Source organism: Oncorhynchus nerka, linkage group LG18 (genome assembly GCF_034236695.1).
Source record: "Oncorhynchus nerka isolate Pitt River linkage group LG18, Oner_Uvic_2.0, whole genome shotgun sequence".
Classification (NCBI taxonomy): Eukaryota; Metazoa; Chordata; class Actinopteri; order Salmoniformes; family Salmonidae; genus Oncorhynchus; species Oncorhynchus nerka.
Genome location: NC_088413.1, coordinates 65505716 through 65520788, shown reverse-complemented (window position 1 = coordinate 65520788; position 15073 = coordinate 65505716). Strand labels below are relative to the sequence as shown.

The 15073-nt window shown below is 44.0% G+C and overlaps 1 protein-coding gene across 2 annotated transcripts in view; it reads left to right on the top strand.

The window, feature by feature from the left end:
• LOC115146346 (collagen alpha-1(XII) chain-like) overlaps positions 1–15073 on the top strand; it is a 93694-nt gene that overhangs the window by 31128 nt on the left and 47493 nt on the right. For both annotated transcript variants that reach the window (XM_029688371.2, XM_029688372.2), the window contains exons 17-27: positions 22–143; positions 2213–2362; positions 2534–2653; positions 3019–3183; positions 3383–3529; positions 6161–6300; positions 9074–9203; positions 9796–9941; positions 10369–10498; positions 10701–10837; positions 13320–13449. In XM_029688371.2, the coding sequence (XP_029544231.1) occupies positions 22–143; positions 2213–2362; positions 2534–2653; positions 3019–3183; positions 3383–3529; positions 6161–6300; positions 9074–9203; positions 9796–9941; positions 10369–10498; positions 10701–10837; positions 13320–13449 (1517 nt within the window). The remainder of the gene's footprint in view (positions 1–21; positions 144–2212; positions 2363–2533; positions 2654–3018; positions 3184–3382; positions 3530–6160; positions 6301–9073; positions 9204–9795; positions 9942–10368; positions 10499–10700; positions 10838–13319; positions 13450–15073) is intronic.

Genomic DNA, 15073 nt, shown 5'->3' with positions numbered 1-15073 from the left:
TGATTTAAGTTTGTCTCACAGGGCTGGTACCAAGTACACAGTGAGTGTGTTTGGGATGTTTGAGGGAGGAGAGAGCCAGCCGTTGGATGGAGAGGAAAAGACTACTCTCTCTGATGCCCCTGAACCACCACCATATGATGGAGGTAAGGCCTACTCTCAAACCCCTCCTACATGAATAATCATAGCCAGCAACGGCAACACAGCACTACACATGAGACTACACTGATCTTATGCACAGCCAATCAACAACCGTGGGCACGGCAGCCATGTTAAAATGTAAAGGGTCATGCGTAAGGTAAATATTTGTATTCAGGAATCGTATATATAAAAGCTGTGATCCATTTTAGAGGCAAAGGCGAAATAACACATTTTCCTCAAAGAACCCAACAACCCTAATGACCTATAGGATTTTTAAAACTTGTTTTATTATTCTCCCTCATGATACTTAAGACCTTATATGTATATATGTTGTGTCTCCTGCGTCCATAGCCAAAGTGTGGGTATACATTTTTAATCCCTCTCCCCATAAAAACAGATGAGTTGCCCTAAATGCCTTTCCTCAAAGCTAATTGTCTCACCAAATAACAGATTTAACGACTGTTCCATCTGTTGGCTGCTCGCTTTTTTCATCACTTTGGGTTCCTTTTTCTTTTTCTGGATCCTGCGGCAGCTAAGAGCGGTAGAATTGAAAAAAGGTGAAGCTGTTTGCAATTACCAGTGTTTTACAACCTACCGGGTGTGAGCACGTGGCGTGGTGCAGGGCAGTGAGTGACAGGAGAGGAGAGGAAAGAGAGAGAAGGAGGAAAATGTTATGTGTTTGATGGAAGGCTCCAGAGAGGCCAGTCTGACACTCAGCTGACTGGAAGGCCTCCTCTAATAGGGAGCAGATACAGTGACAAGACCCAGTCAGCCAGTCAGCCAGTCAGTCAGGCAGCCACCCACCCACAATAATATAATTTAATAAAGGGGACAGAACAACCCTTCTACACCCCATTTCTACCTTTCTCCTTACCCAGTACTCCTCAATTCAGTCCCCCATCCCCAATCCTGGAGGAGTGAGATTAAGAAGGGAGTGAGGAGAGAGGGACTGGGTCTGAAGTAATCCGTTCATCAGCCTCCCTCAACTCTGAAGATATTTTACACCAGACAGTAATGGAAATTTGTCTCCTTTTCCACATTCAAAGTGTTTTTTTCCTGTAAATTATAGATAACTGTTCTTAGAGTCACAGATACATTTGTGCTGTAACGCACAAGTAAACAAAACATTGAATTTACAGTGCCATAAACAGAGACTGGATGTGAATTTATTTATTTGGTGAAATGCATATTGCAGTCAAAGGACAAACCTCTGCCGTGGCCGATAAATCTTCCCCCTGTAGTCTCGCCCGATAGCCTTAGATAATTGTCTTTGTTACGACTGTGTAGCTAACTAAAACAGCCTGTAATCCGAACGACACACGGTTCAGTCACATTCCGCGGGACATCTATTTATCTGTGGGCCGCATGGGGAAGGAAAGACTAGTCTGTAAATCAAACATCATGTAACCTGTTTTCAATTGCAGACAGTGGCAGATTGCACAATGTCTGTGTGCGGCTGCTGCATCTGCAGTCTTAACGGACTGGGGACGAGGCCTTCTTCTCATCCCACAGGTGTCTGGAAAACAGTGAGAGCTGTGCCAGTGAGGAATGCACAGTAACTCTCACCAAGGAGACCCTCGTAGATCATGTCAGGAGAGCTTCTTTTTGTTGTTCTCCGGGAGAGGCTGAGCAGTGGCCAGTGAAGAACACTCCTCGGACACACAGAGAGAGAGAGAGACAGAACAGTCTCAACTCGTTGGAAGAAAAGAAGACAATAATTATATCGGCACCTGGAAATGAAATGTGTATGATGAAACTAACTTGTAACCCTAAAAATGGAATAGAAAGTGTTTTTACTGCTTGCTTGTAAAGATAAATACGTGTTTTTTTCTGTTTGGGAAGTGTGTGTGATGTACTGTGAATTAATGTCAACAATGTAATGTCAATGACCTATTTTCTTTCCTACTCCTTCACCTCTCTTCACACCCATGCATTATTAAACCCCTCTGAGCCATCTCCATGACATGTCTGCCCTCATAACTTCACCTGTAATATAACGGAAACTGCATTATAATAACTAGAGCCCATCACTGTTCTGTTCTGCGTCTCTGACCTGTAACCTCTGACCTCTCAGATGTGGTGTGTAAGACCAAAGCCCGGGCTGATATAGTCCTGCTGATCGATGGCTCCTGGAGTATCGGCCGTCTGAACTTCAAAACCATTCGCTCCTTCATCTCTCGCATGGTGGGAGTCTTTGACATCAGCCCTGACAGGGTCCAGATCGGTAGGTTGAACCTCAGTGTGCCTAAAGTCTCACAGGATATGAGCATTCCTGCTCCCTGCTATAGATAACACTATTGTAGCTTCACTCTCCAGTAATTCTGTAGGTGTTATAATGTTGTGTAGATTTACATGGCATCTGATCTGACAGAGGCTCTCTGTGTGTTTCTCCCAGGTCTGGCCCAGTACAGTGGTGACCCTAAGACTGAGTGGCACCTGAATGCCCACAGGACCAGGGCTTCCCTGTTGGAGGCTGTCGCCAACCTGCCCTACAAAGGAGGCAACACACTCACTGGTACTGTACTTAATCTACATCTATAACCTCAATGCAGACATTACTGTTTTATACTGTTAACTCTATCATGTTCATGCTTGTATTGGCTACTGAAAAAGGTTCCAGTTCGTGAACTTCACAATGGAAACTGTGCCACTGTTTTGATTCTTGGCAGCTGAGCTGTTTGTGTGATAGCCAGAGGGTGAAGGGAACGGAATTCAATTGTATGCTCCATTATGCAAATAAAACTTTGTTGTTCCTAATAGGCTCACAATGTATTTTATAATAATCTGCATTCTGTTTAGCTGCCTTGTTGGAAAGGCCTCAGAGAAATGATTAAACCGTATAATCAGTGTGATAAATAAATGTTTCTGTCTTCGTTGCAGGTTTGGCTCTGAACTACATCCTCCAGAACAATTTCAAGGAGAATGTTGGGATGAGACCCAACGCTCGTAAGATCGGAGTGCTGGTCACTGATGGCAAGTCTCAGGATGACATCATTGCCAACTCCCAGAACCTGCGTGACCAGGGCATTGAGTTGTATGCCATCGGTGAGTCTCTGCACTGGGAACTTTTCCCTTTCTTCTATTTTGACTTGATAGGACATCTGACACTCCTTGTATCCATCTCAACTTGAATAATGACAGTTATCTTTGTCGTCTTGACGTAGCGTGTGAATGCTCGAGTTGCCCTAGAATAATTGCTCTAAGACGGGATAGCTGACAGTTGTCCCTTGTTGACTCCTCCTAGGTGTGAAGAACGCTGACGAGAATGAGCTGAGGTCCATCGCCTCTGACCCGGAGGAGATCCACATGTACAACGTGGCCGACTTCTCCTTTCTGCTGGACATAGTGGACGACCTGACTGACAACCTCTGTAACAGCGTCAAGGGACCAGGTACCTTCAGCCTTCCATTAAACTCCTTGTCGTGACTGTTAATAAGGTGACAGTCGTATTGGCTATGCAGGTAGTCTAGTCTTAATACTAGTGCTTAGTGCTAAGGCTTATATTCACAAAATGTTCCAGAGCGGGAGCGTTGATCTAGGATCAGTTTTGCCTTTGATTTCATAATGAATAAGAGGGGAGAGCTGATCCTAGATCTTTGAGACTCTTTGTGAATACGGGCGACGATCTGGATCTATGTGAGGCTATAGTTATGTAAACAGGGTTTAGGTCATGGCTAAGAGAGACCCTCAATAGAGTTGCAAGTCTGGAGCACCAGAGGAGACAACACAAGGAGCTGAATGCCAGCTTACCACTGGAAATAATATAGAATCTAGTCCTCTTTCCCCCGATGCTCTATTTTATCCTCTCTGAAATTAGAAATAGTCTGCTCCTTAATCAAATTAATGAGCTGGAACTGGATACTATGTGGGAGAAGTTCCTTTTCTTTTTTTGAAAGGACTTAAACGTGGCGTGCAGCCATCTGGAGTAAAGAGTCTTTGTCTGTCTGTCAACTGGATTTTCTGCTAGGGAGCTGTGTCCAAATCTGTGAAAAACAACTCAAATGCTTGGTAAACAAGAGGTGTAGACTAACAGTGAAATGCTTACATACGGGTCCTTCCCAACAATGCAGAGAGAAAGAAACTAGAGAATTAACAGAAAAGTAAAACATGTAATAATAAAAGCTTAGTAAATACACAATTAGTTATGATAACTTGGCTACATACACAGGGTACGAGTACCGAGTCGATTTGCAGGAGTACGAAGTAATTGAGTTAGATATGTACAGGTACATATACAGTTGAAGTCCGAAGTTTATATACACTTAGGTTGGAGTCATTAAAAATTGTTTTTCAACCACTCCACACATTTCTTGTTAACAAACTATAGTTTTGTCAAGTTGGTTAGGACATCTACTTTGTGCATGACACAAGTCATTTCTCCAACAATTGTTTACATACAGATTATTTCACTTATAATTCACTATATCACAATTCCAGTGGGTCAGAAGTTTACATACACTAAGTTGACTGTGCCTTTATTAAACAGTTTGGAAAATTCCAGAAAATTATGTCATGGCTTTAGAAGCCTCTGATAGGCTAATTGACATAATTTGAGTCAATTGGAGGTGTACCTGTGGATGTATTTCAAGGCCTACCTTCAAACTCAGTGCCTCTTCACTTGACATCATGGGAAAATCAAAAGAAATCAGCCAAGACCTCAGAAAAAAATTGTAGACCTCCACAAGTCTGGTTCATCCTTGGGAGCAATTTCCAAACGCCTGAAGGTACCATGTTCATCTGTGCAAACAATAGTATGCAATCTGTACAAACAAGTATAAACACCAAGGGACCACGCAGCCGTCATACTGCTCAGGAAGGAGACGCATTCTGTCTCCTAGAGATGAATATACTTTGATGCGAAAAGTGCAAATATATCCCAGAACAACAAAGAGTCTCTGAAGATGCTGGAGGGAACAGGAACAAAAGTATCTATATTCACAGTAAAACGAGTCCTATATCGACATAACCTGAAAGGCCACTCAGCAAGGAAGAAGCCACTGCACCAAAACCACCATAAAAAAGCCAGACTACGGTTTGCAACTGCACCTGGGGACAAAGATCGTACTTTTTGGAGAAATGTCCTCTGGTCTGATGAAAGAAAAATATAACTGTTTGGCCATAATGACCATCGTTATGTTTGGTTGAAAAAGGGGTTGTGGGGGTGTTGTGGGGGACTTTGCTGCAGGAGGGACTGGTGCACTTCACAAAATAGATGGCATCATGAGGAACAAAAATGATGTGGATATATTGAAGCAACATCTCAAGACATTACTCAGGAAGTTAAAGCTTGGTCGCAAATGGGTCTTCCAAATGGACAATGACCCCAAGCATACTTCCAAAGTTGTGGCAAAATGGCTTAAGGACAACAAAGTCAAGGAATTGGAGTGGCCATCTCAAAGCCCTGACCTCAATCCCATAGAACATTTGTTGGCAGAACTGCAAACCTGACTCAGTTACACCAGCTCTGTCAGGAGGAATGGGACACAATTCATTCAACTTATTGTGGGAAGCTTGTGGAAGGCTACCTGAAACATTTGACCCAAGTTAATAAATGTAATGCAATGCTACCAAATACTAATTGAGTGTATGTAAACTTCTGACCCACTGGAAATGTGATGAAAGAAAGAAATATAAATATTTAAATAATATAAATAATAAATATTATTCTGACATTTCACATTCTTAAAATAAAGTGGTGATCCTAACTGAGCTAAGACAGGGACTTTTTACTAAGATTATACATGTCAGCTTCTACACCTGCATTGTTTGCTGTTTGGGGTTTTAGGCTGGGTTTTTGTACAGCACTTTGAGATATCAGCTGATGTACGAAGGGCTATATAAATACATTTGATTTGATTTGATTTGGTCAGGAATTGTGAAAAACTGAGTTTAAATGTATTTGTCTAAGGTGTATGTAAACTTCCGACTTTAACTCTAACTAGGAATAAAGTGACATATAATAAACAATGAGATCCTATGCTTTGGGTTGATTTGACCGCCTCTCTCCCCTTTTCCCTGATAGGAGGTGGCCCCGAGGCACCCACGGACCTTGTGACCTCAGAGGTGACCCACTATTCGTTCCGTGCCAGCTGGACAGGCCCTGAAGGTCCAGTGGAGAAGTACCGTGTGGAGTACATGACCTTGTCTGGACGCCCTCAGCAGGTACATATCTTTAACCTCCACACTAACTCAACCCTATCAAAAACCAACCTCTCTGTTACTCTTCCCTATCATGCCCCCAAACCCCTCTGTCACTCACCCTCTATCAACCCCCAAACCCGTCTGTCACTCCCCCTCTATCACAAATCCCTCTGTCACTCCCCCTCTGTCAACCCCCAAACCCCTCTGTCACTCCCCTCTCTCAACCCCCAAACCCCTCTGTCACTCACCCTCTATCAACCCCCAAATCCCTCTGTCACTCCCCTTCTATCAACCCCCAAACCCCTCTGTCACTCCCCTTCTATCAACCCCCAAATCCCTCTGTCACTCCACCTCTATCACAAACCCGTCTGTCACTCCCCCTCTATCAACCCCCAAACCCCTCTGTCACTCACCCTCTATCAACACAAAAACCCTCTGTCACTCCCCCTTTATCACAAATCCCTCTGTCACTCCCACCTGAGGATGGAAGGATGAGGATGGAAGCAAGTTGTAAAGGTTTTGTTCTCAATGACTTACTTTGCTAAATAAAGATATAAGAGATGACATACTGTAAGTATTCACCCTGACCCCACACCTACCCTACATGTAGCTTTGAGGACATTATGGGCAGGTTTTTGGGAATACTTTTTCATTGTCCTGGGTTTAGTTCTAGCCTCTGATCTGCCAGATACTAGAGGGAACCCCAGAAACTCTCCCCACCTCCCTTCCTCAAGCTTGTGTTGGCTGCTCAGTATGAGGGTGTTTGGTCAAATGGGTTTGGCAGAGGGTAAGACCACAAAATACAAGGCTTTCAATTTAGAGTACTAGTAGCAAAAAATGTTTGTTTTGTTTATTTCATATCCCTTTATCTGACAGCTGCAGGGTCTTGGCTCCAGTGTACTAGAATGGAGTAGCTAACTTACAACTTCTTGGAGTCCAATTTCATTTTTCTAAGTATTTATTTTATTCCAACTCTCATGGCTTTGTGATGCAGTGGTCTAGTGTGTGATCAAGGTTTTGTTTGTTTTTTACTCTTCTAAATAGAAACAGAGTGGGTCGGAAAGTGTGGAGTTTGTTCAGAGTTCCTACAACCAATTTCTGACCCACCACCTGGATTCGGTCCTATGTAGCAAAATTGGAAAGATAATGAAATTGTAACCCTACTTTTGAGAAAATGGCTCATGAGTATTTTGGTACAGCTACTGGAGAGTTCTTCTTTGTCTACACCCATTCAACATCGTTCACACCCTCTTAAGCCGTAGCCACACCCATCTCTCTAAGGATTCACAGTGTAGTAAACAACCAAAGATTTCAAGACTAAAAGTAGTGAGAGTAGAAGCAAAAAGTAGTAGTAAAAATAAACATTATCTAGTCCTTGGCCTATATCCTAATCTGACTTTGGTGCAGGTCATACTGTTCTTCACATTACCGTATCTGGTAAACAAACACTATATAAAATCTAAATGTATTTGTCACATGCGCCGGATACAGAAGGTGTAAACGGTACAGTGAAATGGTTACTTGGATAGTGGAGTCTTTTGTTTATACATGTAGCTAGCTAGTTAGCTAGCTAAACAATGAACCATAATCCCAACTCTAATGCCGCGTTCAAAATAACTGGGAACTAAAAAAAAAAGACTGGGAAAAATCGATTTGAATGGTCATCCAACTCAGAATTCCAACTCTGGAACTCAGGCCTCTTTCTAGAGCTCCTACACAGATCATACACGTAACGTTAGCCAACAAGCCAGCTAGCTAAAGTTAGCTAGCTTAGTTAACAGAATACTTTAACTTGCAATGAAAATGACTTTCCACAAAATTGGAAACATATAATATCTAAAAATGTCGCTTGACTCTTACCTGTATACATGGATGAACGCTTCTCCCTTTGTCATGCATGCCACGGTTGCCCTTAGTTTGAAGATGTTATCCGGAGACAAATGTTTTATACAACAGACTCTCTCCGCATTTGGCAATCATCTCTCTGCTTCCACTGGGCATTCCACTGATTTCAAAACTCGGGTCAACTTCTTCCATGACAACGACACCATTTCTTCCCCACCATTGTCATCAGAAGACTCGACAATGTCTGGTTCAATGAAGATGTTTGACCTAAATCAGTGATTTCCTCATTGTCTGATTCCTTTTCAGAGTTCGAGAGAGTCAGCATTGCACGATCATTAACTTCAGGGCAGCAATGTTGAGAACAATTTGATATCTTTCAAAAAAAGCTGCAGTAGACAGGATTATCCACACATACAGTATTTAACAGCTCATGTTATAAACAGAAGCATGCTTACATGGCAGACCAATGCAAACACATCTCTCGGCATGTCCAGCCCACCCATTGTCTCGGCCAATCATGGCTGGTGGGAAGGTTCCTGTATTTTCCATGGCTAAAACAACTAGGCTCGTTATTTAACAATTGCATTCATATTTACAAAAGGCATACACATTTGTTATCAAGGCACATGAAAGTTCACATGTTCCAGCAAGCATTTCTGAAACCCCTTTTCTTTTTTTTTGAAATGCCTCTCCTGTAAAGTAGTGACGTGTAACATAGGCCTAGCTTCCAGAAACGGGTCATATTTGTGGTTCAATGAAGACCACTTGCATCAACACAGGAAACACTGATAGCTGTACTTTGTTGTATTGTTTGGCTTATTTGTCCTCCAACAGAAACCAACCTTTCCATGCTTGTCAATGGGGTTACTTAAAATAGACATCCAAAGTCATTCTACAACCTCATACTGTATTCGCCTGGTTCATGTTTACTCTTGTTGTCTGGGTGTAGATGTTTGTTGATGGCTCTGTGACCACAGCCATCCTACCTAACCTGAATCCACTGACTGAGTATCTGGTCAACGTCTACTCTGTCATCGGAGAGGAGAGCAGCGACCCACTGAAGGGCGGTGAAACCACCTGTGAGTCCTAATCTGTTTTTCTGTGTTCTTCTTTAAAACCACTATACTGTACCTGTCCATTACTGTCCTGTAACATACCTGTATGTCCCACACGTAATCTCTATAGGATCAACAATGGATGTCTTTGAGACTGTAAAAACAAGTATTCTTCCGTTACATTCAGCACACCACTGTGACTTTATAGACGTTCCTGTGGTGCTTGTGCGGTCCCTGTTTTCAACGTTAAAGAAAGAACAACACTGTCTTATTTATGATACCATATAAGGCTGATATTATTGTAATCAAAGGGGGAAACACTGTTTCAAACTCAAAACCATGCTGTTATTTGGCGCCCACTATGTGCATCAAGAATGAGAGAGGTCTTTTTATGTTGTTCTTCACTATTCTTTTATTTGTCCTCTAGAATGGCGTGATTTTATGAAGCAATTTTCTTTATGAGTTATTTCTCCATAAAAGCTCCTATAAAATACCTCATTGTTTAGTTCTCACTACTTGAATAGGCACATGAAATCTGCATGGCTACGTTTCACTGCAAACATTTCATTTTTGGATGGGATTGTGTGTGTTTCCCTCTCCCTCTTCCCATGTCCAGTGCCCCTCAGCGCAGTGAGGAAGATGATCATCTATGAGGAGCGTCCCACCACCATGAGGGTGAAGTGGGAGGAAGCAGTGGGTGCCACGAACTACATGCTACTCTACAGAGCCATCAACGCCACAGAGCCCTCCGTGGAGAAAGAAGTGAGACGGCAACTGAGAGAGAGAGAGAGCGAGAGAAAGAGAGACACGCCAGTCCAACTGCTGCACTGACACACATACACAGATGCTGCCAATGACCGGATATACCGGTCCCCTGCCAATGTCTCCTGACAGCATGCAGATGTCAAGGAGCAGAGATTAATAACTTTCCTTTTATGGATGCAGAGACAACAAAACACAGAATTATTTATTACATTTTTTATCTTACTCTGGCATGATATTAGTTCCTGAGGTGTCAAATCAAGAGGATTAGATCATCTGTAGTATTGGCAAACACTTAGATAAGTTATATGACACTGGACACTGCCTAAAACCCTTAATCTGTGGAAACATGTTCATCCAAACTGCCTGTCTGAACGACAGTGAGCCTTGTAAAATAATGTTTGTTCCGTCATGGTACTCCCTGCAGATGAGAGTTGGAGGGGACACGACTGATGTCCAGTTGGTGCAGCTGATCCCCAACACGGCCTACACTCTGTCCATCTTAGCCCTGCATGGACAGTCAGCCAGCGACCCCCTGACCGAGCAAGGAGTCACATGTACATACAGAACAGTACTCTTCTACCTTCAAATGTTGTTATTAATGTTTTGCGCTCAGTGCCCCAAGGGAGGGTAAGGCACGACAGGAACTCGTATAGAGTAAATCAGGTCTCCTCACTCCCTAGTTTATGGAATGAAAGGGATTAAAGTAATAATGTAATTTGGTGAGCCTCATGTTCTATATCTCTGTCCCCTCTGTAGTGCCCATGCCTCCTGCGGGAGAGCTGAGGGTCAGAGACGTTACCCATAGCACCCTGAAGATGAACTGGGATGCTGCTCCAGGTGCCGTCCTCAAATACATCATCACCTACACGCCTGATGAGGGAGAGGCCAAAGAGGTGAGATACGACAATCACAATACATCTGTTGGATACAGATGGCAGTGAAAGGAATACTCTGTACTCTACATACTCCCTCTGGGGGCAGAAACATATACTTAGCTCTCTCTCCTACTGGTCACAGCAGACACCAGCTCCTGTGCTGAGCACATTCTCTGTTTATGTCAGCTAGCAGATTGATATTTTTTACGCATCATTTGAGATATGACATTGGACAGTGTAATGGGAAGTGCAGCTGGTGAGAAGGGTATGCAGTGGACCTCTGGGGCTGTGCTATTTGACCGGGAGCCTGGTGAGAAGGGTATGCAGTGGACCTCTGGGGCTGTGCTATTTGACCGGGAGCCTGGTGGAAGGATCACACCACTGGACCGGGAGCCTGGTGGAAGGATCACCCCACTGGACCGGGAGCCTGGTGGAATGATCACACCATTGGACCAAGAGCCTGGTGGAATGATCACCCCACTGGACCGGGAGTCTGGTGGAAGGATCATCCCACTGGGACAGGAGCCTGGTGGAAGGACCACACCATTCGACCGGGAGCCTGGTGGAAGGATCACACCACTGGACCAGGAGCCTGGTGGAATGATCACACCATTGGACCGGGAGCCTGGTGGAAGGACCACACCATTCGACCGGAAGCCTGGTGGAAGGATCACCCCACTGGACCGGGAGCCTGGTGGAGGGATCACCCCACTGGACCGGGAGCCTGGTGGAATGATCACACCATTGGACCAAGAGCCTGGTGGAAGGATCACCCCACTGGACCGGGAGCCTGGTGGAAGGATCACCCCACTGGACCGGGAGCCTGGTGGAAGGATCACCCCACTGGACCGGGAGCCTGGTGGAAGGATCACCCCACTGGACCGGGAGCCTGGTGGAAGGATCACACCATTGGACCAAATCAAATCAAATGTATTTATATAGCCCTTCGTGCATCAGCTGATATATCAAAGTGCTGTACAGAAACCCAGCCTAAAACCCCAAACAGCAAGCAATGCAGGTGTAGAAGCACGGTGGCTAGGAAAAACTCCCTAGAAAGGCCAAAACCTAGGAAGAAACCTAGAGAGGAACCAGGCTATGTGGGGTGGCCAGTCCTCTTCTGGCTGTGCTGGGTGGAGATTATAACAGAACATGGCCAAGATGTTCAAATGTTCATAAATGACCAGCATGGTCCAATAATAATAAGGCAGAACAGTTGAAACTGGAGCAGCAGCACGGCCAGGTGGACTGGGGACAGCAAGGAGTCATCATGTCAGGTAGTCCTGAGGCATGGTCCTAGGGCTCAGGTCCTCCGAGAGAGAGAGAGAAAGAAAGAGAGAATTAGAGAGAGCACACTTAAATTCACACAGGACACCGAATAGGACAGGAGAAGTACTCCAGATATAACAAACTGACCCTAGCCCCCCGACACATAAACTACTGCAGTATAAATACTGGAGGCTGAGACAGGAGGGGTCAGGAGACACTGTGGTCCCATCCGAGGACACCCCCGGACAGGGCCAAACAGGAAGGATATAGAGAGCCTGGTAGAATGATCACACCATTGGACCAAGAGCCTGGTGGAAGGATCACCCCACTGGATCGGGAGCCTGGTGGAATGATCACACCATTGGACCAAGTGCCTGTTGGAAGGATCACCCCACTGGACCGGGAGCCTGGTGGAATGATCACACCATTGGACCAAGAGCCTGTTGGAAGGATCACCCCACTGGACCGGGAGCCTGGTGGAATGATCACACCATTGGACCAAGAGCCTGTTGGAAGGATCACCCCACTGGACCGGGAGTCTGGTGGAATGATCACACCATTGGACCAAGAGCCTGGTGGAAGGATCACCCCACTGGACCGGGAGCCTGGTGGAATGATCACACCATTGGACCAAGAGCCTGTTGGAAGGATCACCCCACTGGACCAGGAGTCTGGTGGAAGGATCACACCACTGACAGAGATTTCAGAATAAGGAACATTAGGAACGACCTCCTGTACCAAATGCTGTGATCGTGCGATTCCTGAGTACTGAAAAGAAACAGAGAATTTTATTGTGCATTTAGAAATATGTTTGGGGTACTTTTCCAGTGGAGTATGTTTGTGCTTGACTGTCATATATATATATATATATATATATATATATATATTTTTTTTACTTGATTGTTTATCTTTCTCCACCTCTGCGTGTGCTAAGGATTTACACATGAAGTGGAGATAACATGCTGTCTCGTCAGATGTATACAAAGACGCCCACAGTTTCTCTCACAGATTCTTTGGAACTCATCAATGAGAATGGAAAATTACTTTGGAAGGCATTCAACATGACCATGATGAGGAAAACAGAATTACTCATGACAAACTCTAACCCTCCATTTACAAAATAATGCAATAGTTATTCAGTTGATACAGGTAAATGATTTAACATGGTTTACACTGGAATAATGTGACAGACTGTAGGGCTTGATGTAAACAAAGATGTTGTTTTGGTCTGCAGCTTGAAGTGGGGGGAGGTGTGACCTCCAAGGCCTTGGACAACCTGATCTCTCAGACTGAGTATGTCCTGGCTGTCACCCCCATCTACAATGATGGAGCTGGAAACCCCATGCTCAACACAGCCATCACAGGTACAGTCACACAGCGTTTGTGAGGGTTAACACACTGGGGTTATACTCCATGGAAGTCCTACTCAGTACTATAGGCCCCAAAAACTTTTGGGCCCTAGTTATAGGGTATATTGATGTTTTTGTTATAGGGTATAGTAATGTCCTAGTTATAGGGTATAGTGATGTCCTAGTTATAGGGTATATTGATGTTTTTGTTATAGGGTATAGTGATGTCCTAGTTATAGGGCATATTGATGTTTTTGTTATAGGGTATAGTGATGTCCTAGTTATAGAGTATATTGATGTTTTTGTTATAGGGTATGGTAATGTCCTAGTTATAGGGTATAGTGATTTCTTTGTTATAGGGTATGGTAATGTCATGGTTATAAAGTATAGTGATGTCATAGTTATAGGGTATAGTAATGTCATAGTTATAGGGTATAGTGATGTCATAGTTATAGGGTATAGTAATGTCATATGTATAGGGTATAGTAATGTCTTTGTTATAGGGTATAGTGATGTCATATTTATAGGGTATAGTGATGTCATAGTTATAGGGTATAGTAATGTCTTTGTTATAGGGTATAGTAATGTCTTCGTTATAGGGTATGGTAATGTCATAGTTATAGGGTATAGTGATTTCTATGTTATAGGGTATGGTAATGTCATAGTTATAGGGTATAGTGGTTTCTATGTTATAGGGTATAGTAATGTCATAGTTATAGGGTATAGGGATGTCTTTGTTATAGGGTATAGTAATGTCATAGTTATAGGTTATAGGGATGTCTTTGTTATAATGTCATAGTAATGTCACCTCTCTTTCGTATGAGATCCCCAAAGATTGGAAAGCTGCCGCGGTCATCCCCCTCTTCAAAGGGGGAGACACCTTAGACCCAAACTGTTATAGACCTATATCCATCCTGCCCTGCTTTTCTAAAATATTCTAAATCCAAGATAATAAACAGGTCACCGACCATTTCGAATCCCACCATACCTTCTCCATTATACAATCTGGTTTCCGAGCTGGTCATGGGTGCACCTCAGCCACGCTCAAGGTCCTAAACGATATCATAACCGCCATCGATGAAGACAGTACTGTGCAGCCGTCTTCAACGACCTGGCCAAGGCTTTCGACTCTGTCAATCACCGCATTCTTATCGGCAGACTCAATAGCCCTGGCTTCTCAAATGACTGCCTCGCCTGGTTCACCAACTACTTCTCAGATAGATTTCAGTGTGTCAAATCGGAGGGCCTGTTGTCTGGACCTCTGGCAGTCTCTATGGGGGTGCCACAGGGCTTAATTCTCGGGCCGACTCTTTTCTCTGTATATATCAATGATGTCACTCTTGCTGCTGGTGATTCTCTGATCCACATCTATGCAGACGACACCATTCTGTATACATCTGACCCTTCTTTGGACAATGTGCTAACAAACCTCCAAACGAGCTTCAACGCCATACAACACTCCTTCTGTGGCCTCCAACTGCTTTTAAATGCTAGTAAAACTAAGTGCATGCTCTTCAACCGATTTCTGCCCGCACCCTCCCGCCCAACTAACATTACTACTCTGGACGGTTCTGACCTAGAATATGTGGACAACTACAAATACCTAGGTGTCTGGCTAGACTGTAAACTCTCCTTCCAG